Consider the following 24469-nt stretch of genomic DNA (forward strand, 5'->3'; position numbering starts at 1 on the left):
GTTATTTGTTAACTCACCAGTCACAACTGCTACCTCAAAGGAGGAATCCCTCCACCTCCAACCCTTCAACCCTTGTGTCTATGGCCACAGCATTGTTTCTGACCTGCTGATTGCTTGATGTGCCCATGAATTTGCTCAGAAATCACACAACACCAGGTTATAGTCCAACAGATTTATTTGAAAACACAAGCTCTCAGACCCTCACTCCTTCAACACCCACTGGTTAAAGCACTAACAGTTATGGTGCTGTAATGGTGGTGTGCTAGTATTATGGAGAGTTTATCTTTACTTTTACAATAGTTGAATATTTGTTAACATGTAGAGGCAAATGAAATGTCTAAGACAATTGGCAGAGAGCAGAGCCCAGCAACAGCAATATGTTGATGACCAGATAATCATTGTTATTAGGGACACAGTTGAGCAGTAAATATTGACCAGAACATCAAGGACCAAGTGCCGGCTAACACTGAGGGGGAGGGCAATGAGAATTGCCTGCCACCTTGTGAATCAAGTGTATTAAAACAACCATGCAACAGCAATAATTAGTTGGAATGTTGTAAAGTTTGGTAACAATGTTCTGATTGGGGTCATGGTTAGGGTTAGAGCAGTGAATACCAGAATGATAGTATTATTTGGCTGTTTTTTTTTTTGGAAATGGGATGAATTGCTTATTATATTCTGAACTTTGACAACAACTTCTCTAAGATGTACCTGTTTTCTTCCTACTGGACAGGTGTGTGGATCTTCAGGTATTTCCTTCAGCCTTGTTCTCACTATCTCTTGAGCAGGATTCTCTGCTGAATATGCTTGGCAGAGAAAACATGTTTTTCTCTGATTTGTGTGGATACCATTTACATACTATAAAAAAATGCTAATTTGCTGATCTCGTGTTTATATAAGTTGACCCCTTTTCAGTCATGGCATTCTATACTCACATTAGTAATCAGCTTCCAAGGTTTTGTGGTTTACTTACCAATACCTCATAACTGGGCACAAGGGGATCAGGCCCAAGATTCAGGGTGTGTTATGAAGGTGGAGGAGTTCCAGGCACATTCACTCACTTGGTCAGATGTTGATGGTATTTCAGAATGGTGATCACCCAAACTGGAGACTCACTTTTGTAAATGGGGTGTAAGTTGGCCACGTTCTTAGAGGGATATTTGAGGCTTCAAAGGCCAACTTCTGGATGGACAACTATGATAATCATTGTACGATATTGCAGGGCAATCCTTTCCCAATGGATTAATTTGATTGATAGTTTAATGAATCTAGAAACAATATAATTGTGACTGCTTTTGCTTGAGATAATCCTGAAAGCCTGGTGATTATGGTTTTTCTACCAAAATGGGCATTTAGAATAACAATATCCAATTGCTCTTGGCCTTTTGAATCGAATCCAGCAATTGTGCTAATTATGTGCTGCCTGCTCTTAATGATTACTTCTGCAGCCAGTACTCCACTTCTTCATTGGCTACAGGGAGAAATGGAAGCCCAATACCATTATGAGCTTGTACTAATTAAAAGCTAGCTCTCACCCATTCAAGGTCAATTGCATTGTGGCTGGCGTAGATCCACGAGAGTCATATTACATATGAATCTGACATGGAAAAGCTATTGATGTAAGAGAGCAAGTACCCAGGCTCTCGCTCTCAGTCTCAGTCTTGAAATTAGCGTCGGTTTCTGTTTCCTGAATAAGTTGCAAAACCTCTCACAAGGCAACAGACACTTCTACACTTGCAGAAACACCAGCAAATTCTCTCTCCAGGCCACCTTTATGACTTGGAACAATATCACCACTTCTCCAGTGAATCCTGGAACTCCCATTCTAACAGAATTGACAATAGTAGTTCTAGAAGACCTTCACTACCACCTTAAGGGAAATTAGGGATTGGAAAAAAATATTGGCCTTGCCAGCTGTGCTCACAGTTAAAAGGAACAACATCTAACATGGAATCTATATTTCATACACCTTCCCATCCTTTCTTGGAAACATTTCCTATCTATCTCCCCATGTTTGATGTGTTGGAATCTTGCACTAATCTCTCCTTGCATCCCAGTTCAAGCTTGTGCTCTGCAAATACTCCTCCATTCAAACCTCCTCTCATTTCTCCATTGATCACATCTTTCATCACCTCCAGTTCAAGATGGCCACTTTTCCTCTGAATTTTCCTCCTCCTCCTCTTAGTGCTGACCTTAACCCCACCCTAAAGTGTTGCTTCCCACATTTCACACTTATCCTCCTTCTTACTACCCCCACCCCTTAATTTTCCCTTTGCTTTGTTACATTTCAAACCTTCCCTTTTTCTTTTAATACCACTGTCCAACATTGCCTCTACCACATTCTCCTTCATTTTCATCTTCCTCCTCTGTTGCATTGTCAGCATTCCTCCTTCAATTGAGTCATGATTCCTTCCCACCTTCCCTATCCCCTCAGTGTTGTTCCCTTTGTGCTCTACACAGTGAAGATGGAGGTGTGTATTTGTCCCTGTTCAGAGGCTGGAAGCACTGCCATTCACAGTAAGACTTGCTTCAGAACTGAGGAACAGGAAAGCCAAAACAGATTATCTCTCCTATAGTAGCAGCATTTGGGTCTAAGATGATTATCTTTCTGAAATTGCCCATCTGCTACAGGCTTTGCAGTGGGGTCCCAAAGAAGCAGGAAATGGGAAGCATTTTTATTCTGAATAACTTCATATTGGGTTTCAGAGGAAGCTTTCATTGATTTGCTGGACATTCCTTTATGTAGAGCCCACAGAGAGGTTTGTCAGCTCTATTTGCACATGTTCCAGGCAGATTCATAACATTAACCCACGTTTCTGACATTGGACATTCAGCACATCCGTACTTGTCATTCCATTGGGAAAATAAACATATTCCTCGCTATTTGATTGAATGCTTCATGACTCTTTAATGAGAATAGACCTTTATCCACCTAGTCCAATATTTTGTATCTAATAAGCAATCATTCAAACAATAGAAGAAATGTATTGTTTATGTTCTTATTATTTTTATGCTTGGGTTGATTTGCAGTAGTGCACAAGAGATTATAGCTTCAATTCTTGGAGAGTCCAGACCCTCTTGGCACATTTACACAGGAAGGCAAATGATTCTCTCATCCCAACAGCAGGATAACAAAGCCAGTTTGGCAACTGGTCTTTGTTAGTTCAGTGCCACAATCTAGAGAGAGCCTGATTATCATTTGATAAGATTATATCATGTCCGTTTGAAGGCCCTGATAACGTCAAGGGCCAGAAAGAACAGTGGGACTAGACATGGTTTTTCTGTTTGTGCTTTCTAAAGAAAAGCTTTAGTGTTCACAGCTTGTCAACACTAGCTGTTGGACCAATGTTGATGGCTATTCTAAAATAAGATGCTTATTTTGCTTACAACTGTTCATTATGTGCCCAAGTTTAGATGAAGTTGAACAATTGAAGGACTTCCACTGTGTAACATTTTTTGACTCATCTTTGTATGTAACTGCACAGCAGGAAATTCCTGGCTAAGCATTCACTTCTCCAAAAGTGTCCACGCAGTGGGGGGAAGGGGTGAGAGAAGATATCCTGAAGAATATGTCCAGTGTAGTCGACCTACATTGTGCAACCTCCTCAAGATCCAAGAGCCCTTCTTCCATTTAAGGAGTCTGTGATAACATTACAGCAAGGGAGCTGGACTTCTTTACCCTAAAGCACATTGCTTGCATTGAGATATTGTGAAACTGTCTCAAAAGAGCACTTGGAAGAGTTGGTGATGGCTTTAAAAACAATTGTGGATCTGCAGTGGTCAAAATATGAAAAGTTTTTCAATCACTTGTGGACCAGCCTTTCACTGGGGCAAGCTGAGCATGATTACGGGATATTAAAATTATTTATGTGGACATTTGGTAGTGATTCTTTGTCAGACTGATACAAAAACCATCCCAAATCCAATTGGGAAGAAGGGTCTAGACCTGAAATGTCAGCTTTCCTGTTCCTCTGATGCTGCTTGGCCTGCTGTGTTCATCCAGCTCTGTACCTTGTTATCGCAAATCCAATTGTGTGTGTAGTGATTGCTAGTCTGAACTGGGATCGCCTGAGTGTGAAAGGATTAGACAGGGTAGAATTTTTAAAGTGCATCCCGGAGAGTCTTTTGTGCCAGTATGTAGATCATCCGACTAGAGACAGGGCTGTGCTAGGAAATGAGGTTGGTAAAGTGGTGAAGTGCCAGTGGGCAAACAATTTTGGGATTGTGACCATAACGCTATAAGTTTTTAAAGTCCATAAGACATAGGAGCAGAAAATAGGCCATTCAGCCCATTGAATCTGCTCCGCCATTCAATCATGACTGATAAGTTTCTCAACCCCTTTCTCCTGCTTTCTCCCTCTTCCCACAACCTTTGGCCCCCTTAACAATCAAGAACCTATCTATCTCAGTGTTAAATATACTCAATGACGTGGCCGCCACAGCCTTCTGTGGCGATGAATTCCATAGATTTCCCACTCTGACTGAAGGAGTTTCTCCTTATCTCTGTTCTAAAGGGTTTTTCCTTTACTCTAAGGCTGTGCCCTTGGGTCCTAGTCTCTCCTGCCAATGGAAACATCTTTCCAATGTCCACTGTATCCAGGCCTTCTGGTATTCTGTAACCCCTCTCCCCCACCACCACCCCCCACCCCCATCCTTCTAAATTCCATCCAGTATAGACCCAGAGTCCTCAAACCTTTCTCGTATGTTAAGCCTTTTATTCCTGGGATCATTCTTGTGAACATCCTCTGGATCCACTTCAGGGCCAGTACATTATGGAAAGGCTTAAAGATTAGTGCAAAAGCTAAGAGGCTAAATTGAGGGAGGGCCGATTTCAATATCATTAGACAGGATCTGGCAAACATAGACTGGGAGCAGTTGCTTGCTAGTAAGTCTACATTTGGAAAGTGGGAGTCTTTTAAAATTGCATAGTGAGAATTCAGGGCCAAAGTGTTCCCCTAAGAGTGAAGGGCAAGGGCAGCAAGAACAGGGGACCCTAGATGTCAAGGAAAGCCGAGAGTTTGATAAAGAAAGGAGGAGGCATATGTCAGGTGTAGTGCATTAAATACAGCGAGCCCTACACTAGCGGAGAGAGTGTAGAAGGTTGCTTAAAAAAGAAATTAGGAGGGCCAAGAGGGGCCACAAAATGTCTTTGGCAAATAGGATTAAGGCAAACTCCAAGGCATTTTATATGTACATTTAGTGCAAGAGGATGACTAAGGGAAGAGTGGGACCTATTGGAGATCAAAGGGGCAATCTGTGCTTGGAGCCAGTGGAAGTGAGTGAATATTTCTCACGTATCCACAGCGGAGAAATACATTGTAGCTGGAGATTTCAGTTGGAATGAAGTTGTACAGCATGTTAGGATGAATAGGAAGGAGGTATTAGATGTTTTAGAGGGCATAAAGATGCATAACTCTCCAGGGCCTGATGAAATGTATCCCAGGCTGATATGGGAGGAAAGGGAGGAGATTGCTCGGGCCCTCGTGGAGATTTTAATACTTCGCTGGCCACAGGTGAAGAGCCAGATGACAGGACAGATAATGTGGTTCCTTTGTTCAAGAAGGGCAGCAGGAATAGGCCAAGTAATTGCAAACCACTTAGTCTGATGTCAGTGGTAGGGAAATTATTGGAAAAGTTCTGAAGAACAAGATTAGCCAATACTTGGGAAAGCAATGATTGATCAGGAATAGTCAGCACGGATTTGACAGAGAGAGATCTTGACTGAATAAGTTAATTGCGTTTTTTGAAAAGGTTACTAAATTTATTGATGAAGGTAGTACAGTTGATGGCATTTGCATGGACTTCAGTAAGGCCTTTGTCAAGATCTCAAATGGTACAAAAAGTAAGAGTCCGTGGGATCCAAAACAAGTTGGCAAACTGGATTCAAAATTGGCGTATAAAGAGGGGTGAAAAGTCTCAGTTATGAGGAGAGACTGGATAGGCTGGGTTTATTTTCCTTGGAGCAGAAGAGGCTGAGGGGGATCTAATTGAGGTGTACAAAATTATAAGAGGCGTAGACAGAGTAGATCATGAGAATCTCTTTCCCATGGCAGATGTATCTAAGACCAGAGGGGCGTAAGTTTAAAGTGCGGAGTAAGTGGTTTAGAGGGAACCTGAGTAAAAAAATTTTTCACCCACAGGCTGGTAAAAATATGGAATGCACTGCCTGAGAAGGTGGTGGAGGCAGGTATACTAGCATCATTTAAAAAGCATCTGGATTAGCACTTAAATTGCCAGGGTATAGTGCGCTATGGACCAAATGCAGGTAAATGGGATTAGTGTAGTTTCATGTTTGTTGGTTAGCATAGACATGGTGGGACAAAGGCCCTGTTTCTACGCTGTATGACTCTATATGCTATCTCTGTACCAGAGTGGTGTTAGAAAACACATAATGTGTAATTTCAGCCTTAGCTCTCTTTTAGTCATATTGTCATCCAGACAGTTGCACACTCGAATGGTTTTCAATTTGTCACCTGGAGTTGCAGCTAGTGTTGTATCTAAATCATCCATGTCTGGAAGTCATATGACAATTCAAAAGAAATGAAAAACAAACTGAAAGTCAATCTTCAAAGATGGAATTTCTTCTCAGCCTGATATCTGATGATACAGACATTGTTCACCTTACTTACCAGTCTCCAAATTAATCTACTCAGAAATCCATGTAAAATAAGATATGCACGTTCTTCAGAGAAATATCCTTCAATATGTGAGTCCAGGTAGTTTAAGCATCATCTAGATGGAGCATAGAAGCCCTAAGTTTGCCTCATAGAATCACAGAATCCCTACAGTGTGGAACCAGGCCATTAAGTCCATCAAGTCCACACTGACCTTGTGAAGACCATCCCATCCAGACCCAACCCACCCAACCCTATCCTATCCCTGTAACCTCACATTTCCCGTGACTAACCCTGGACACTTTTTGGGCAATTTAGCATGGCCAATCCACCTAACCTGCACGTCTTTGGACTGTGGAAGGAAACCAGAGCACCCTGTGGAAACCCATACACACACCAGGAGAATGTGTGAACACCACACAGCCAGTCACCTGAGGCTGGAATTGAACCCAGGGCCCTGGCTAACTACTGAGCCACTGTGCTGCCCTGTTACAGAGATACTGCTCGAGTTGAATCAACTCAAACCATATGGTCTAAAGGAACTCACTATTAGCTAGCCAACAGCACCACACTCAGAAGGCATGGTTGTTTTTATATTGCATCTTGCACAGTCTTAAAATGCTTTACAACAAGTGTTTTCAACATGTAGCCATTGTTGTAATGTAGGAAATGTGGCAGACAATTTCCACACATCAGCATGATAATGACCAGATAATCTGTTTTGATTATGCTGGTTAAAAGATAAAAATTGGCCAATACACTATGGAGATCTGCCCAGCTCTTCCTCAAGGTCCTGCATGGGATCTTCTTTACCTACCTGAATGGGCTAGTGTGGGGCTTCAGTTGAATGTCTCCACTCAAACGTGACATGTACAACATGTATCAACTTAGATTCTGCTTCAGGAATTAGCTGTCGATTTCTAGTCACACAACAGGAATTATTTATAATGAGTGTGAAGCGGGACTCCTCCAGGACTCCTCCGTTCTGATGAAGAGTCATGCCGAACTGATGCATCAACTCTTGCTACTGTCTCTACTGATGTACCCAAACCTGCTGAGTTTTTCCAGCATTTTCTGTTTTTATTCCTATTGGGATAAGCATACGTATGGGTTCAGTAAGGGACGTTTGATTGTAACTGTCAGTATGTATGTTCAAATAGTTTCTGTAGAATACTGAAGCCTAGCAATTTAGACCTGGCCTCAGTTCACTGAATGGTACAGAAAGGTTGGAGTTGTGCTCATATAAATATGACAGTCCAAATCACGAGGTCATTTTTTAAAATCCATTATTTACTTCATCTTATCATTTTGATATTAAATAAAGCAGGCACCTCTTGCTGTCAGTAAAGATACAGGAGTCACTTAAGGGAGTCAAGGAGCTTCAAAGCTCTCCATGGCCATTTTACAGCATCCTCTTGCCAAACATCAGCAGTGACCAATTATATCGCTGCAGTCATAGTCAGGTATACTCTGAAACCACCTGAGCTGCTTCCTTTATTGAAATGAGTTTGGAAGTCTGTTTCAACACAAGAACAAAGACAGGAGTTGCAGGAAAAGCTCAGCAGGTCTGGCAGCATCTGTGAAGAAAAATCAGAGTTAACGTTTCAGGTCCGGTGACCCTTCCTCAGAACTGATGGTAGCGAGGAAGATAGGGTGGAGGGAGGGGGTAAGCAGTAAACGATAGTTGGGAATAGAACCCAAAGAGACAGGAAGTTGGAAATTGCAGCATTCCCAGAAACTATCTCTCTAGTAGAGGGGGAAAGAGCAATCGAGGTAATCTTGTCGAACTGCTTTTATCCAATAGTGATTCTCGGAGTATGGACATTGCTAGCAAAGAAGAGAGATATTTTTGCCCTGAAAAAGCCACTTCCTTGAATAGTGGTGAAGCCCTATATTTTATGTTCATATTCGGTTAGGAATGTCCTAATTTTGAACTGGAGGCCATGACAGAATGGCCATATAAAAGGCATACATTTTGGATATGATGTGCTGTAAAATGTAAACCATGTGACTGAGCATAGATTTCACCCATAAGACACATATTTTGAAAGTGCATGCAAATGACTTGTGGTGATATAAAATTAAATCATCATACAGTATTTATCTGCTGAGACTGAAGACTACTGAAATTCATCCAGTTTATAGTTAAATAAAATGCATGGAACAAGCAGAATAAAAACATCACAAAAAAATTCACTTTATAAAGCCCAAAAGGAGCACAGCAAAGAGGTGTGGTTCCTTTATCTTTAGTCATCAACACGATAGAGCTGAATTTTCCTTTCCTGTTAGTTTTCTGCATGCTGATCTGTCATCATTAGCTGCTTGTGTGAGACAGAAAGGACCACCTGATGATAGACTCCTGGGAACCAGCTGTGCCAGTCTTGTTGAAATGTTGGTCAAGGGCATCTGAAGTTGTGCAACATTGCTCCCTCTGGAATATTCAAATGACAGATAATTATTATTCATATAGATATTGCCAACCAGAGACCAGGAAGTAAAATGGTCAAGTTATAAAGAAAAGTATTTTTTGTTAGAATTTCTGACCTTTGAGCAGCTTGGATTTGTTTTGCGTGACATATTTTGATCATTTGTCTCTGTTACCCGATAAACTTCAGAAAATGTAATTAGTGGGTCATTTCACGTAAGTCAGCTTTTTTTTTGAGGTCACCTATTTTCATGGTTGAGCTGAAAGTCTCCCAGCCGTTGTTAACCTATATAAATCCTTTGCCTTGCATAATATTTTTGAGCTGCCTTTATCCAGCAATAGCAGTTGCACATTATCTAACAGATGCTATGATGTGAAAGTGGGGATGAAGATTGATGAAGTAAGAGCAGGAGACTGAGTTCACCTCTGTCCCACTTACTCTTCAAAGGCTGTTGGGGGTTATGGGACAGCCACATTCTTTTTCAGGCAGTTTACCAGACTACTGTCTGGTGGGCAGTCAGTTGAATTGTAACATTTACATTGATTTCCTCATCTTTAAAGGAATTGTGATGGTTCTGTATGCTACTGAACAAGAGTCACCAGACTCAACACAGACTGCCAGACCTGCCGAGTATCTCCAGCAATTTCTGTTTATGTTTTAGATCTTCAGCGCCTGCAGTTCCTTGTTTTATTCTACCGTTCAAGAAAGTCATCGCTGTCTGTCTGCCATAACCCTTAACTCCGTTGTCCATCAAAAATACAACTCAGCCTTGAATAATTCAGAGAGCCAGCCTCCACTGCCCTCTGGGCTAGAGAATTCCATACTAATGATCATCTGGGAGAGAAAAAAAAACACTCACCTCTACGTAAAAAGGGAGGCCTCTTATGCTTAAATTGTGTGCCCGTGTTGTATTTGCACACCGACTTCTTGTACTTCGTGTACCAAGGTACCTAAATCCCTTGATATCACGAATGTTCTGCACTCACTTTCCATTTAAGTAGTATGCTACGTTTCAGAAGTTCTTGCTTCTTTTTCTTTGAGTCTTTAGACCACTCACTTAGCCTATCTATATTCCTTTTCAGAAACTCTATTTCCTCTTAGTAACTTCATTTCTTAACTATCTTAGTGTTATTGGCCAGCACGGCTACCTTATATTTGATCTCTTCAGCTAAGTCATTGATATAAATTGTAAATGATTGAGACCCCATCATTGATCCCTCTGTCACTCCACAATTTTCACCTTATCCACAAAAGGTACCCATTTATCCCCACTCTCCACTTCCTGTTACCTTAACAATCCTGTATCCCAGTGCTTCTCAACCTTTTTAATATCAAGGAACAGTTCAAAGAAACACAATTTCCGCAGCATGCCTACTTTTTTCAGCTGGATTGATTGCTGATGAACATTACATTCACTTGCATTTCCTATGTTTATGGTCTTACCAGAGAGGTATGCAACATAGTGTATGCAACAAGCTAAAGAAGGATCAAGAGCATTCATGTTTCAAATCCACCAGCAAAAGTACACTGCCTTTGTGAGCGCAGACATATTTTCAAAATCTGCTCAATTCAGCTGACATTTTACCTACGATGTTTTCATGTGCAGGTGTTATTAAGGTTTTGGCAGTGACATGTGCTTTCTTTGATTTTGTTGCAAGTTCCGTCACCAGGTAACTAGCGTCTTAATCTTTATCTGCTATCCACGCACACTCCATCTGAAGTTGGATCTGCTTGATGTTTTGTTCTCTTAACCTCTTGAAGTATTCAATGTGTTTTATTGCAAGAGATGGAGGTTTTATTTGTAAATGGTTGCTTCTGCGTGGGCTTCCTCTGGGTGCTCTGCTTTCCTCCCGAAGTCCAAAGATGTGCAGTTCGGTGGATTAGCCATGCTAAACTGCCCATGGTATCCAGGAATGTATAGGCTGAGTGGATTAACCATGGGAAATATGGGGTTTTGGGTGGAATGCCTTTCAGGGGGGTCAGTGCAGACTCGATGGGACAAATGGCTGCCCTCTCGGGATTGTGTGATTCTGTGAACTTAGTTGGGACCATTACGGTGTTTGCCAACCTCTCACTACAGAAGAGAAATTCAGATAAGGGGCAAGTGGCATTTCCTGATCATGAAAGTCCAAAGACCAGATGCCTCTCATTATACAGTCTCTGAACAGTTCTTACTTTTTAATCTTTGGATTCACATGTTTCATAATAATATAACAGAATAAGCAGAGGAATCGCTGCTTTTGACCAAGAAACCTGCCCATTTCCTCTTAGAATCTACCCTTAGACTTAGATCAATGGCTTAACTACAAAAAAATTCCAAAAATATTCACCTTAATATCTGCGCTAATGTGGAAACGGGTCCAGGCAGGCAGGCCAATAAACTGCTGTTCAGAAACATTGCACGCATCTCTTGGCCACAGTTGAGCAGTTTCTTCCCATCCCAGAGATGTGATCTTCAGTCATTGTGCATGCTCAGACCAAGTGTTTGGACCTGTGCGCGCACAAGCAAGCTGTGTAATGAGTAGATTTCCCACCTTCTGCACATATGCCGTGCCAAATCTCTGCACATGCGTGGTGTTGGAACATAGAACATAGAACGTTACAGCACAGTACAGGCCCTTCGGCCCTCGATGTTGCGCCGACCTGTGAAAACCAATCTGAAGCCCATCTAACCTAAACTATTCCATTATCATCCATATGTTTATCCAATGACCATTTAAATGCCCTTAAAGTGGGCGAGTCTACTATTTTTGCAGGCAGGGCATTCCACGCCCTTACTACTCTCTGAGTAAAGAACCTACCTCTGACATCTGTCCTATATCTATCACCCCTCAATTTAAAGCTATGTCCCTTCGTGCTAGCCATCACCATCCGAGGAAAAAGGCTCCCACTGTCCACCCTATCTAATCCTCTGATGATCTTGTATGTCTCTATCAAGTCACCTCTTAACCTTCTTCTCTCTAACGAAAACAGCCTCAAAACCCTCAGCCTTTCCTCATAAGACCTTCCCTCCATACCAGGCAACATCCTGGTAAATCTCCTCTGCACCCTTTCCAATGCTTCCACATCCTTCCTATAATGCGGTGACCAGAACTGTACGCAATACTCCAAGTGCGGCCGCACCAGAGTTTTGTACAGCTGCAACATGACCTCATGGCTCCGAAACTCAATCCCTCTACCAATAAAACCTAACATACTGTACGCCTTCTTAACAACGCTATCAACCTGGGTGGCAACTTTCAGTGATCTATGCACATGGACACCGAGATCTTTCTGCTCATCCACACTACCAAGAATCTTACCATTAGCCCAGTACTCTGTATTCCTGTTACTCCTTCCAAAGTGAATCACCTCACACTTTTCCGCATTAAACTCCATTTGCCACCTCTCAGCCCAGCTCTGCAGCTTATCTATGTCCCTCTGTAACCTACAACATCTTTCTGCACTATCCACAACTCCACCGACTTTGGTGTCATCCGCAAATTTACTAACCTATCCTTCTACGCCCTCATCCAGGTCATTTATAAAAATGACAAACAGCAGTGGCCCCAAAACAGATCCTTGAGGTACACCACTAGTAACTGAACTCCAGGATGAACATTTCCCATCAACCACCACCCTCTGTCTTCTTACAGCTAGCCAATTTCTGATCCAAACCGCTAAATCACCCTCAATCCCATGCCTCCGTATTTTCTGCAATAGCCTACAGTGGGGAACCTTATCAAACGCTTTACTGAAATCCAAATACACCACATCAACCGTTTTACCCTCATCCACCTGTTTGGTCACCTTCTCGAAGAACTCAATAAGGTTTGTGAGGCACGACCTACCCTTCACAAAACCGTGTTGACTATCCCTAATCAAATTATTCCTTTCTAGATGATTATAAATCCTATCTCTTATAATCCTTTCCAACACTTTACCCACAACCGAAGTAAGGCTCACTGGTCTATAATTACCAGGGTTGTCTCTACTCCCCTTCTTGAACAAGGGGACAACATTTGCTAGTCTCCCGTCTTCTGGCACTATTCCTGAAGACAATGACGACATAAAGATCAAAGCCAAAGGCTCTGCAATCTCCTCTCTAGCTTCCCAGAGAATCCTAGGATAAATCGCATCCGGCCCAGGGGACTTATCTATTTTCACACCTTCCAGAATTGCTAACACGTCCTCCTTATGAACCTTAATCCCGTCCAGTCTAATAGCCTGTATCTCAGTATTCTCCTCAACTACATTGTCTTTTTCCTGCGTGAATACTGACGAAAAATATTCATTTAGCACCTCTCCTATCTCTTCAGACTCCACGCACAACTTCCCACAACTGTCCTTGACCGGCCCCAATCTTACTCTAGTCATTCTTTTATTCCTGACATACCTATAGAAAGCTTTAGGATTTTCCTTGATCCTACCTGCTAAAGACTTCTCATGTCCCCTCCTGGCTCTTCTTAGCTCTCTCTTTAGGTCCTTCCTGGCTAACTTGTAACTCTCAAGCGCCCTCACTGAGCCTTCACGCCTCATCTCTACATAAGCCTCCTTCTTCCTCTTGACAAGAAATTCAACTTCTTTAGTAAACCACGGTTCCCTCGCTCGACCACTTCCTCCCTGCCTGACAGGTACATACTTCTCAAGGACACGCAGTAGCTGTTCCTTGAACATGCTCCACATTTCAATTGTGCCCAGCCCCTGCAGTTTCCTTCTCCACCCTATGCATCCTAAATCTTGCCTCATCGCCTCATAGTTGCCTTTCCCCCAGCTATAACTCTTGCCCTGCTTTATATACCGATCCCTTTCCATCACTAAAGTAAACATAACTGAATTGTGGTCACTATCACCAAAGTGCTCTCCTACCTCCAAATCTAACACCTGGCCTGGTTCATTACCCAGTACCAAATCCAATGTGGCCTCGCCTCTTGTTGGCCTATCTACATACTGTGTCAGGAAACCCTCCTGCACACATTGGACAAAAACTGACCCATCTGAAGTCCTCGAACTGTAGCGTTTCCAGTCAATATTTGGAAAGTTAAAGCCCCCCATAACAACTACCCTGTTACTTTCGCTCCTATCCAGAATCATCTTTGCAATCTTTTCCTCTACATCTCTGGAACTTTTCGGAGGCCTATAGAAAACTCCCAACAGGGTGACCTCTCCTTTCCTGGTTCTAACCTCAGCCCATACTACCACAGTAGACGAGTTGTCATCAAGTGTTCTTTCTGCCACCGTAATACAGTCCTTGACTAACAATGCCACACCTCCCCCTCTTTTACCACCTTCCCTGATCTTACTGAAAAGTCTGCGCCAACTGCACTACTTCCCAAGAATTTTGTGTCACACTTCTGACCTTGTGTGCCAAAGTGTACTGGGCTTTACCCATGCTGATATGTGGCAATTTGTCAGCCTTAAGGTCTAATAGTTTTCCCAGCTCCTTGTCTGTGATGATTTTAAAGCATTAAGTTCACCCCTGTCTAACGACACGTGATTTTCAGTTATCTTTGGGAAGATTTCTAAACTTCCTACAGTGAAGAGGCACAAGATACTCATTCAACGTCTTGACTATGTCCTTCTTTCATTAACAATTCCCCAGACACTTTAGAGGACAAACACTAGCTGTAGTTATCCTTTCTTGTGTAAATGCTTGGAAGAACTTGATCTGTTTTTAATCTGACTCACTCGCTTTCTCTCATACCTCTACTTTCTGTTTAGCTATTGTTATTTTTAGTCATTCTTTTCTGGTTCTCAAAATCTAACAGATTTTGTGACCTACCACTGGTTCTTACAGATTCGTATAGCATTTCTTTCAATTTGATAAGATCCTTAACTTGCTTACTTAGGCACAGATGATGCATCCTTCTCAAAGAATCCTTCTTTCTCAACGGCATATATTTTTGTTGAGCTATTTAACAATTGCTAGAAAGTTTTCCACTATATCTCTACTGTCCTACCTTCAGACATAATTTCCTAGACTTTGGCCAGCTCTGACTTCATTTCTTTATGGATATCTTTATGTATTTTTAAAACACCTGTTTGAAACCTGAACAACGCTCTCAGACTGAACAAGGAATTGCATCATGTTGTGATTGCTGTTACCTGGAAGTTCCTTTACCAAAAGATTATTGATTAATTCTGTCTCATTGATACTTTCAGCAACTAGAATAGCCTGCTCCCTGGTTGGCTACAGAATAATGGCCTAAGGACTTGTCCGAAATATGATCTCTCAATTCACTTTCTAGCCTAACTTTGACAGTCAGATTGAACTAATCCACATGTAAATTAAAGTGCTGCATGATTATTATGTCACTTCCATTTATTTCCACCTGTAATGCTCAATCCTACATCTTGCCAACTGTTTGGGAGGCTGTAGGCTACACCCACAAGTGAGCTCGTACCTTTTTTATTTCTTATTTTATTGATTCTACATCTTTGCCTTTCAAGCTAAGGTCATCTCTCACTGCTGTACTAATTATATTCTTTATTAACTGAGCTGCCTCGTCACCTTTTCCTAGCTTCCTGTATTTTCAAAATGTCAAATATCTTTTCATATTCAGGTCCTGGCCTTGGTTACCTTGCAACTATATCTTTGTAGTGACTATCAAATCATGCATATTTATTTCTGTCTGCATTAACAATTGAGCCATTTTGTTATGCATATTACATGCATTCAGGTGCAGAGTATTTAATTGTTACCCAGTTTACAGTCTTTGGCCTTGTGTAAGTGTACTTGGGGTTTGTACTCTCTTCCTTTCCTGTCCCATCTGCTCATCATTATCCAAATCGTTACCTTTTAGTTTCCCTTTGATTTACTGCGACTCTCCTCATATGATTCCTTTTGCTCACTATTTAGTTTAAAGCCCTTTCTGCAGATTTCTTAAAAATTCATTAACAAGATGAAGGTATCACTGGCTAGGCCAGCATTTATGCCCATCCCTAATTGCCCAGAGTGCAGTTAAGAGTCAACCACATTGGAGTCATACGTAGGTCAGACCAAGCAATGATGGCAGTTTCCTTCCCTGAAGGGCATTAGTGAACTAGATGGGGTTTTTCCTGACAATCAACAATGGATTCATGGTCATCTTTAAACTCTTAATTCCTGATTTCTATTGGATTCAAATTCCATCGTCTGTCATGGCAGGATTCAAACCCATCTCCCCAAACATTACCTGCATCTGTAGATTAATAATACCAGCAATAATACCACTAAGCCATTCCTCCCCAAAGTTAGATGATTCACCAGGACACTCATCCCTGCACAGTTCAGGCAAAGAATGGTATAGCTCCCATATTTCCAGTCCCGTTGTGTGTGTCCCATGGATTGAAATCTATTTCTCCTACAGCAAGTTTTGAATCCAATTTCTTGTTCATCTCTTTAATCACATGTATCCATGCCAACCTACTCATGGCTGAGATAATAACTCAGAGATTTTAGTTAATCAAACCCCGAATTGTTCAGAAACGTTTTCCTCAGTCCTGTCTCACCCCCACCACCAAAAAAAAGCCAAATTTTATTACAGCCTAAAATGGTCAGTTTGCCTGGCCACGTTGCATCCCCTGCAGTCATCTATTCAGACTACACCAAGCTCAAACCTATTCGTCAACTGCAAATGCTGAGGCTCCTCCACTTCTACCTCTTAGTCCTCTATCTGCCTCAGTGCAGTTACACCCCACTGCCCCTGATAAAGGACCAAATCAAATGAACTTATCCATAATGTATGACTGCCTCCTAGCGCAGCATGTGCAGGTAGCTTTTCCCCAATCTATGATGCACCAGTGCATCTGCCGCACGGTCTCCAGCTCTTGGTGACACTGACCTGAAGCTCCTTGAGTTGCCAACACTTACCGCAGCTGTGGTTGCCTTGGATCACGCTGGCATCCATCCATATCCACACACACTCTCAGCCACCAATCCCCTGTCATCTTTGTTGTGCATGAATTAATATTCCCAAGAAGTTTAACGTCTCGTTAGCACAACAGCACTGCTGACAGTGTAGCACACCCTCGGTACTCCACTGGAATGGCAGCTTTGATTGTGTGCTCAAATCACTGAAGTGTGGCTTGAGCCTTTACCTTGCAAGTTATGAGCTGAAAGCACTGCCTGATAAAATACAGAATGAATAGGAACCTTCAGAAGGGAATTGGATGTATCCTTAAAAAAGGAGACATTTGCTGGGCTAAAGGTAAACAGCAGAGGATTGGGACTACTTGGATAGATCTTTTGGCATGGCTATGATGGGCTGAATGGTTGTTGCAGTGCTGTTTGATCCTGTGGATCTGACGCGTGGTTTTAAGAATATACTTACCAGCCATCTATCTTTAACAATTCAAACAGGAACGTCTTGTTTTATCATTTGAAAATATAAATTCAAAACCTGACAAAATAGCTTGAAATGAAATGTACAGATCTGAATATATTTGAAATTATAAGTTCCCCACCAACCCCTTAGGCGAGACTGATGCCATTGGAAGTGTCATGCAGACAAAAAATTATAATGGCAAACATAACATTTCATCAGGGAATGTGGTCTCCAATTTGAGAGCAAGAGCATTTTTTGTCCCTGTAACACTTCCAATGTCATCAATCTCGCCTGGGAGTAGTTGGGTTAAAATTTCAGATGTATTCAAATCTGTAAACCTCGTTTCAAGCTATATTTGTCAGGTTTTGAATTTACATTTTCAAATTAGTAACAACACCAGGGTGAAGAGTTTGCTGAGGATGTTGATGAAGAAATGCATCAGTATTCATAAGATACAGACCTTATCACCAAAAAGATTATTGCTGAGGACCTTCTTCAGCTGGAAAGGATTTTTTTACATTTCCCCATCAGCTCTGTGCTCAGTGACCTACGTTACCTCACAGACTGACAACTCCAGCAATTTAAAATTCTCATCCTGGTTTTCAATCCCACTGATGACTTCACCCTTCTTTATCTCAATAACCTCTACTAGACCTACAGCACTCTGAGATCCCCACACTTCTCTAATGATGAGCTCTTGCTTCATCTCTCATTTTCATCACGGACTCCACCACTGACAGCTAAAACTAAAATTCTCCCCGCAACAAGCTACACAAACTTTTCCTCTTCTCTTAACCTGATCTTTCTTTGTGGCTTGATGCCAAATTTTATCTGAGAGCGTCCTTGTTGAAGTGCCTGATAAACACCATATAAATAGGGCTGTACGGTGACTCAGTGGTTAGCACTGCTGCCTCAATGCCAGGGACCTGGGTTCAATTCCATCCTCGGTATGGAGTTTGCACATTCTCCCCAAGTCTGTATGCGTTTTCTTCGGGTGCTCCAGTTTCCTCCCACAGTCCAAAGATGTGTAAGTTAGGTGGATTGGCCATGCTAACTTGGCCATTGTGCCTAGCAATGTGCAGGCAAGGTGTTTAGCCATGGGAAATGCATGGTTACAGGGACAGGGTAGTGCGGGTGGGTCTGTGTGCAGTGCTGTTCGGAGCGTTGGTGTGGACTCGATGGGCCAAATAGCCTGCTTCAACACTGGAGGGATTCTATGATTCTATGAAATGGAAGTCATTATTGTAATTTGTTCGTAAAGTACCTGGAGCCACAAACACGAATGTTTAAATTTGTAGAGTAAAAAGTATAGAGCTAATAAAGGTACCAGACTGCAACATTAAACAGAATAAGCTATGTAAATGCTGCTGTGTATGTGGAAGACATTGCAAATACAAATGATAAACTGAATGAATCCTATTTTAACATAGTAGGACCAGGTAATGCTTTAGATTTATTGACTAGGTCAGAAATTCTAATGCAAAACAATTGCAGATGACTTTTGTAGTCTTGTTGCTGTACTTAATTTCCAGCCAATAATGTTTTACTCAATTAAGTGGCTTGCAGGGTGGAAATGGAATAATATCAGACTTTAACAGTTCACGTCTCATGTTCACTACACTCTTATTTACAAAGACTCTAAACATCAAAGAACAATGCAGGAGAGGAGCAGGCCCTTGGCCCTCCCAGCCTGCATTGACACATTTTGCCCTTCCCCACTAAAACTGTCTTTGCTTACAAGTTCCCTATCTCTCTGTTCCCTTCCTATTCATGTATTCATCCAGGTGCTTATTGAATGCTGCTATTCTGTCTGCTTCCACCACCTCCCCTGGCAGCGCGTTCCTGGCACTCACCACCTTTTGTGTGAAAAACATGCCTGGCACATCTCTTTTTGAACTTTTCCCCTCGCACCTTGAACCTCTGTCCCCTAGTAATAGACCCCTCCCCGCTGGGAAAAAGCCTCATACTTTTCACTCTATCCATGCCATTCACAATCTTATAAACTTGTATCAGGTCGTCCCTCAATTTCCTGCGTTCCGGTGAAAACAAACCCAGCTTATTCAACCTTTCTTCATAGCTAAAGTCCTTCATACCAGGCAACATCCTGGTAAACCTTTTATGTGCCGTCTCCAAAGCATCCACATCCTTCTGATTGTGTGGTGACCGGAACTGTACCCAATATTCCAAGAGTGGCCTAACTGAAGCTGCAGTATAACTTTTCTATCCTTATACTCTCCCTCTCTGTACCTATCTCTCAATTTCTCTCTCTAAATTCCTGTCTCTCACACCCTGCCTCCATCACCCTCTGTCAAGACAAGCATGCCATAGGCCTTTTGCACTACCTTGTCTACCTGTGCTTCCATCTTCAGTGATCTGTGGACCTGCAACCCCAGATCTCTCTGCATAACAATACTCCTAAGGGTTCTGCCATTCACTGTTTAATTTCCACCTGTACTTGACTTTCCAAAATGCATCACCTCACATTTGTCCAGATTAAATGCCATCTGCTATTTTTCTGCCCATGCCTCCAACTGATCTATATCGTGCTGTAACCTCTGACAATCCTCCTCACTATCCACAACCCCACCAATCTCAGTATCATCGGCAAGCTTACTAATTAGACCAGCTACGTTTCCTCCAAATCGTTTATGTAGATCACAAACAGCAGATCCCTGTGGAACACCACTAGTCATAGTCCTCCATTCCGAAAAACATCATTCCACCGCTACCATCAGTCACCTATGACTAACCTATGAGTAACAAGAACTGAAGTTATTCTAAGCCTTATTAGAGAATCTATTTTCAGGGGGAAAAAATATTCATTTCAACATGCGTATTTGGGAGCCAGTGGTATTGTGGTGATATTGCTGGATTAGCAATCCAGAACCAGACTCAATTCCTGCCATGGCAATGGTAAACTTTAAATTCACATGAATAAGAGCGTCTGGGATTAAAAGCCAGTTCACCTGCACATCTGCCAATGTGGTATACTGCATCTCGCTGTACCCGGTGTGGCTTCCTCCTACATCGGGGAAACCAAGCGGAGACTCGGGGACCGCTTTGCAGAACACCTACGCTCGGTTCGCAACAAACAACTGCACCTCCCAGTCGCGAACCATTTCAACTCCCCCTCCCATTCCTCAGACGACATGTCCATCCTGGGCCTCCTGCAGTGCCACAACGATGCCACCCGAAGGTTGCAGGAACAGCAACTCATATTCCGCTTGGGAACCCTGCAGCCCAATGGCATCAATGTGGATTTCACAAGTTTCAAAATCTCCCCTCCCCCCACCGCATCCCAAAACCAGTCCAGCTCGTCCCTGCCTCCCTAACCTGTTCTTCCTCCCACCTATCCCCTCCTCCCACCTCAAGCCGCACCTCCATCTCCTACCGACCAACCTCATCCCGCCCCCTTGACCTGTCCGTCCTCCCTGGACTGACCTATCCCCTTCCTAACTCCCTACCTACACTCACCTTTCCTGGCTCCATCCCCGCCTCTTCGACCTGTTTGTTTCCTCTCCACCTATCCTCTCCTCTATCCCTCTTCTATCCGCCTCCCACTCTCTCCCTATTTATTTCAAAACCCCCTTCCCCTCCCCCTTTTCTGATGAAGGGTCTAGGCCCGAAACGTCAGCCTCTCTGCTCCTATGATGCTGCTTGGCCTGCTGTGTTCATCCAGCCCTGCACCTTGTTGTCTCAGTGAAGGACACTGTTGATTGTGGTAAAAATGCATCTGGTTCACTAATGCCTTTTAAGGAAGAAAAACTGCCTCACAACTTGGTCTGGCCTACGTGTGATCCAGACCCATAACAATGTAGCTGACTCTTGACTGCCCTCAGAATTGGCCTGGCGAGCCACCCAGTTCAAGACTAGTTCGGGATGGGCAATAAATACTACGTGAATGAATGATGGGAAAATAATCATTCTTGCCCATTACATTTTAGGTTAGATGTCTTTGTAATTGTTGATGCTTTGACTGTAAATATCGCAAGTGGGTTCTAAGAGCCTTAGACTGATGAAAACTGGACACACACACCAGTACAAACTGATGAACATTTACACTGTGGTCTTTACACTGTTACACTCTGTGTATAGAGGCATGATAAAGCAGGATGTCATTGGAACCTTCTTCACTGGGCTCTTCATTCTGAGTGATATTTATCTTTAGCCAATTTGTTCAGAGATGTTATTAAACGCTGCTGGGACAGGTGGTATTGAACTTATGTCTCCAGACTCATCGGTAAGGACACTACCACTGCACCACAAAGCACCTTCATTCTTAGTGATCTGAGATCCCCAAGATGCTGCCCAGCTGTTAGCATGTAGCTTTGAATCCCACATACTATGGTCACCACGTTGGTGTTTTGCCTGAGGAAATGTAGGAATGAGCCTGTTTAACACTGAGTGGAACTGGGAATGTAAGGCCAAAACAAGAGACTGTAGCATCCTCTGGGCTGTCCTCCCAAGTTGAGAAATGAACACTGTTGGGCGGTGTTTCAAGGTCAAGGGTCATGAGATGTTAAAACATTGTTTTCATCTATTGATCAAGGTTCCCGTTAACATGAGGGAAAGGTGTAGTTTCCACAAGTTGATAAATCAGTGTACTGTGGCCTGGCTCTCAGCTCAGCTTATGCAGCAGCAGGTCGGTGTATTATTTCTGATTTTCTCTGTCACACCTGATGAAAGTTTTAATTCTGGTTTCTAGAATATATTGTTTGCACCCAAAGTATTGGAGTACCTGACTTGTAACGATGAACAGGATGATCTGCAGAAGATCCTCACAATCCCTGCCTCTCAGAAGGTTCGGCTCAGCAGTTACCGGGCAGCTGTGTGTAACACCACCGCCAAGTTACAGAAGGAGCATTTCCGGGAACTCGCCAATAAACTTCAAAGCCAAGTGGACATCCAGAAAATTGTGGAGAAGGTGAGTCAAATTTAGATCTTATCTTCAGGAAACAAAATCTTTGACTCATTCACTTTTAATTTTACTACTTGTTCTATGTCTTTCATTTCTCCATGTAGGAGATCTGGGTGTCTTCACTCCTGCCTAATTTTTTCCCATCATTGTTACCATGTTAGCTGTTCTCATCTTAAATGAGTCTCTCTTTGTGCAATGTCTAAACTAGACAAAGTTGCACAACAGAAAACGTGCATTTGATTGTCTATCAAGGTATCTAGCTATGCATTAAAGGATCATGGAGCTCTGGTCTAGTCTTGTCATGAGGTTACTGAGAACCACAATGTTCCTAATTCCCTTTCTATATAACTTAGCGAACTATAGCATATGAGAGAGGTGAAGTAATGTTCCAAAGACGCAAGACCAGTGGAAAGGCTTGTTCACCAATTCTTGAGAAATATTTGTTTCTGGTTAGGCTTCCCCTGTAGTATTCTGTTGAATTCTGGTCACATTAGAGAAAATATTATGGCTTTGGAAAGGGTTTAGAGTCATAGGGTCTGTTTCTGGTCCAACCAATGCCGACCATAATCCCAAACTAACTTAGTCCCACCTGCCTGCTCCTGGCCTATATCCAAACATTTCTTATTCATGTACTTACCTAAATGTCTTTTAAACATTGTAACTGTACCACATCCACCACTTCCTCTGGATGCTCCTTCCATACTCGAACCACCCTTTGTGTAAAGAAGCAGTCCCTTATTTCTTTTAAATCTTTCTCCTCTCACCTTAAAAATATAGTCCCTAGTCTGAAATCCCCCAAACCAGGGAAAGTACACCTGCTATTCACCTTATTTACTCCCCCCATGATTTTATAAACCTATATAAGGTCACCCCTCAATCTCCCGTGCTCTAGTGAAAAATGTCCCAAACTATCCAGGCTGTCCATAACTGAAACCCTCCATTCACGGCTACATCCCTGATAAATCTCTTGTGAACCCTCTCCAGCTTAATAATATCCATCCTGTAACAGGGCGACCAGAACTGGACACAGTACTCCAGAAGAGATCTCACCAATGTCCGGTACAACCTCAACATAACTTCTCAATTCCTATAGTCAAAGGTCTGAGCAATGAAGGCAAGTGTGCTAAGTGCCTTCTTCTTAATCACCCTGTCTGTATGTGATGCAAACTTCAAAGAATTATGTACCTGAACCCCTAGGTATCTCTGTTCCACAACACTACCCAAGGCCCTATTTTATTTATATAATTCGTGCACTTGTTTATTTTACCAAAATGCAGTACCTCTCATTTATCCAAATTAAACTCCATCTGCCACTCTTTAGTGCATTGACCCAATTGTTCAAGATCACTTCGTAATTTTGGTAACCTTCACTGCCCACTATAGCACCAATCTCAGTGTCATCAAAAATGGACCCATTACCAATTCCTGTGGAACACTGCTGGTCATAGGCCTCCAGTCTGAAAAACAACCTTCCACCATCACTCTCTATCTCCTGCCATAAAGCCAATTTTGTGTCCAATTGGCAAGTTCACCCTGAATCCCATGTGATCTAACTTTACTAATTTGTTTACCATGTGGAGGTTTACCAGAACGGTGTCAGAAATGAGGGACTTCAGTAATGTTCTGGGCCTGGACAAACATGCACCATACGTAGAGCAGAGAATATGCAAGTGAGATTTAATGCAGCCATTGAAACACTTGAAGGATTTTGATGGAGTAGCTGGAGAGAAAATGTTTTGAGGGTAGAGGTGACAGTTATCAGAGGACACAGGTTAGAGTTTATTGTCAACTGAACCAGAGGAATGATTAGAAATTTGATGCAGCGAGTTGTTAGGATAAGGCATGTATTAATGGAAATGGTTGGGGCAGCTTTCATAAATAAATTGAATTTGCACTTGTACTGTAAAAATTGTCAGACAATCGGGTAAAATATGGAGAAAGGAGCTTCTTAGATTCCTCTTTCAAAGAGCCAGCACAGAGATAATGTGCTGAATGGCCTCCTCTGTGTGGTATGATGTATGCAGAGGGATATAAGACCGACCTCAGAGTTACAATTTCCCACACATGGCACGTTTCAACTGTTGTGTTACAGAACGTGGTGAGCTGAGGGAAGGCTATTCTCTGAAGATGAGAAGGAAACTGGTGTAGAGGATCTTAGCAGAATGCCCTCTAGCACTATTAATGACTCTTCTGGTGTGAAGAACTACAGGTTGTGTTTTCTTTCCA

General features: G+C 42.4%; 1 protein-coding gene across 1 annotated transcript in view; it reads left to right on the forward strand.

Moving 5' to 3' along the window:
- abca2 (ATP-binding cassette, sub-family A (ABC1), member 2) overlaps nucleotides 1–24469 on the forward strand; it is a 402151-nt gene that overhangs the window by 224647 nt on the left and 153035 nt on the right. Inside the window, exon 9 of the mRNA XM_048613349.1 lies at nucleotides 22031–22249. Coding sequence (XP_048469306.1) covers nucleotides 22031–22249 — 219 coding nt within the window. The remainder of the gene's footprint in view (nucleotides 1–22030; nucleotides 22250–24469) is intronic.

Source organism: Rhincodon typus, chromosome 28 (assembly GCF_021869965.1).
Source record: "Rhincodon typus isolate 14 chromosome 28, sRhiTyp1.1, whole genome shotgun sequence".
NCBI lineage: Eukaryota > Metazoa > Chordata > Chondrichthyes > Orectolobiformes > Rhincodontidae > Rhincodon > Rhincodon typus.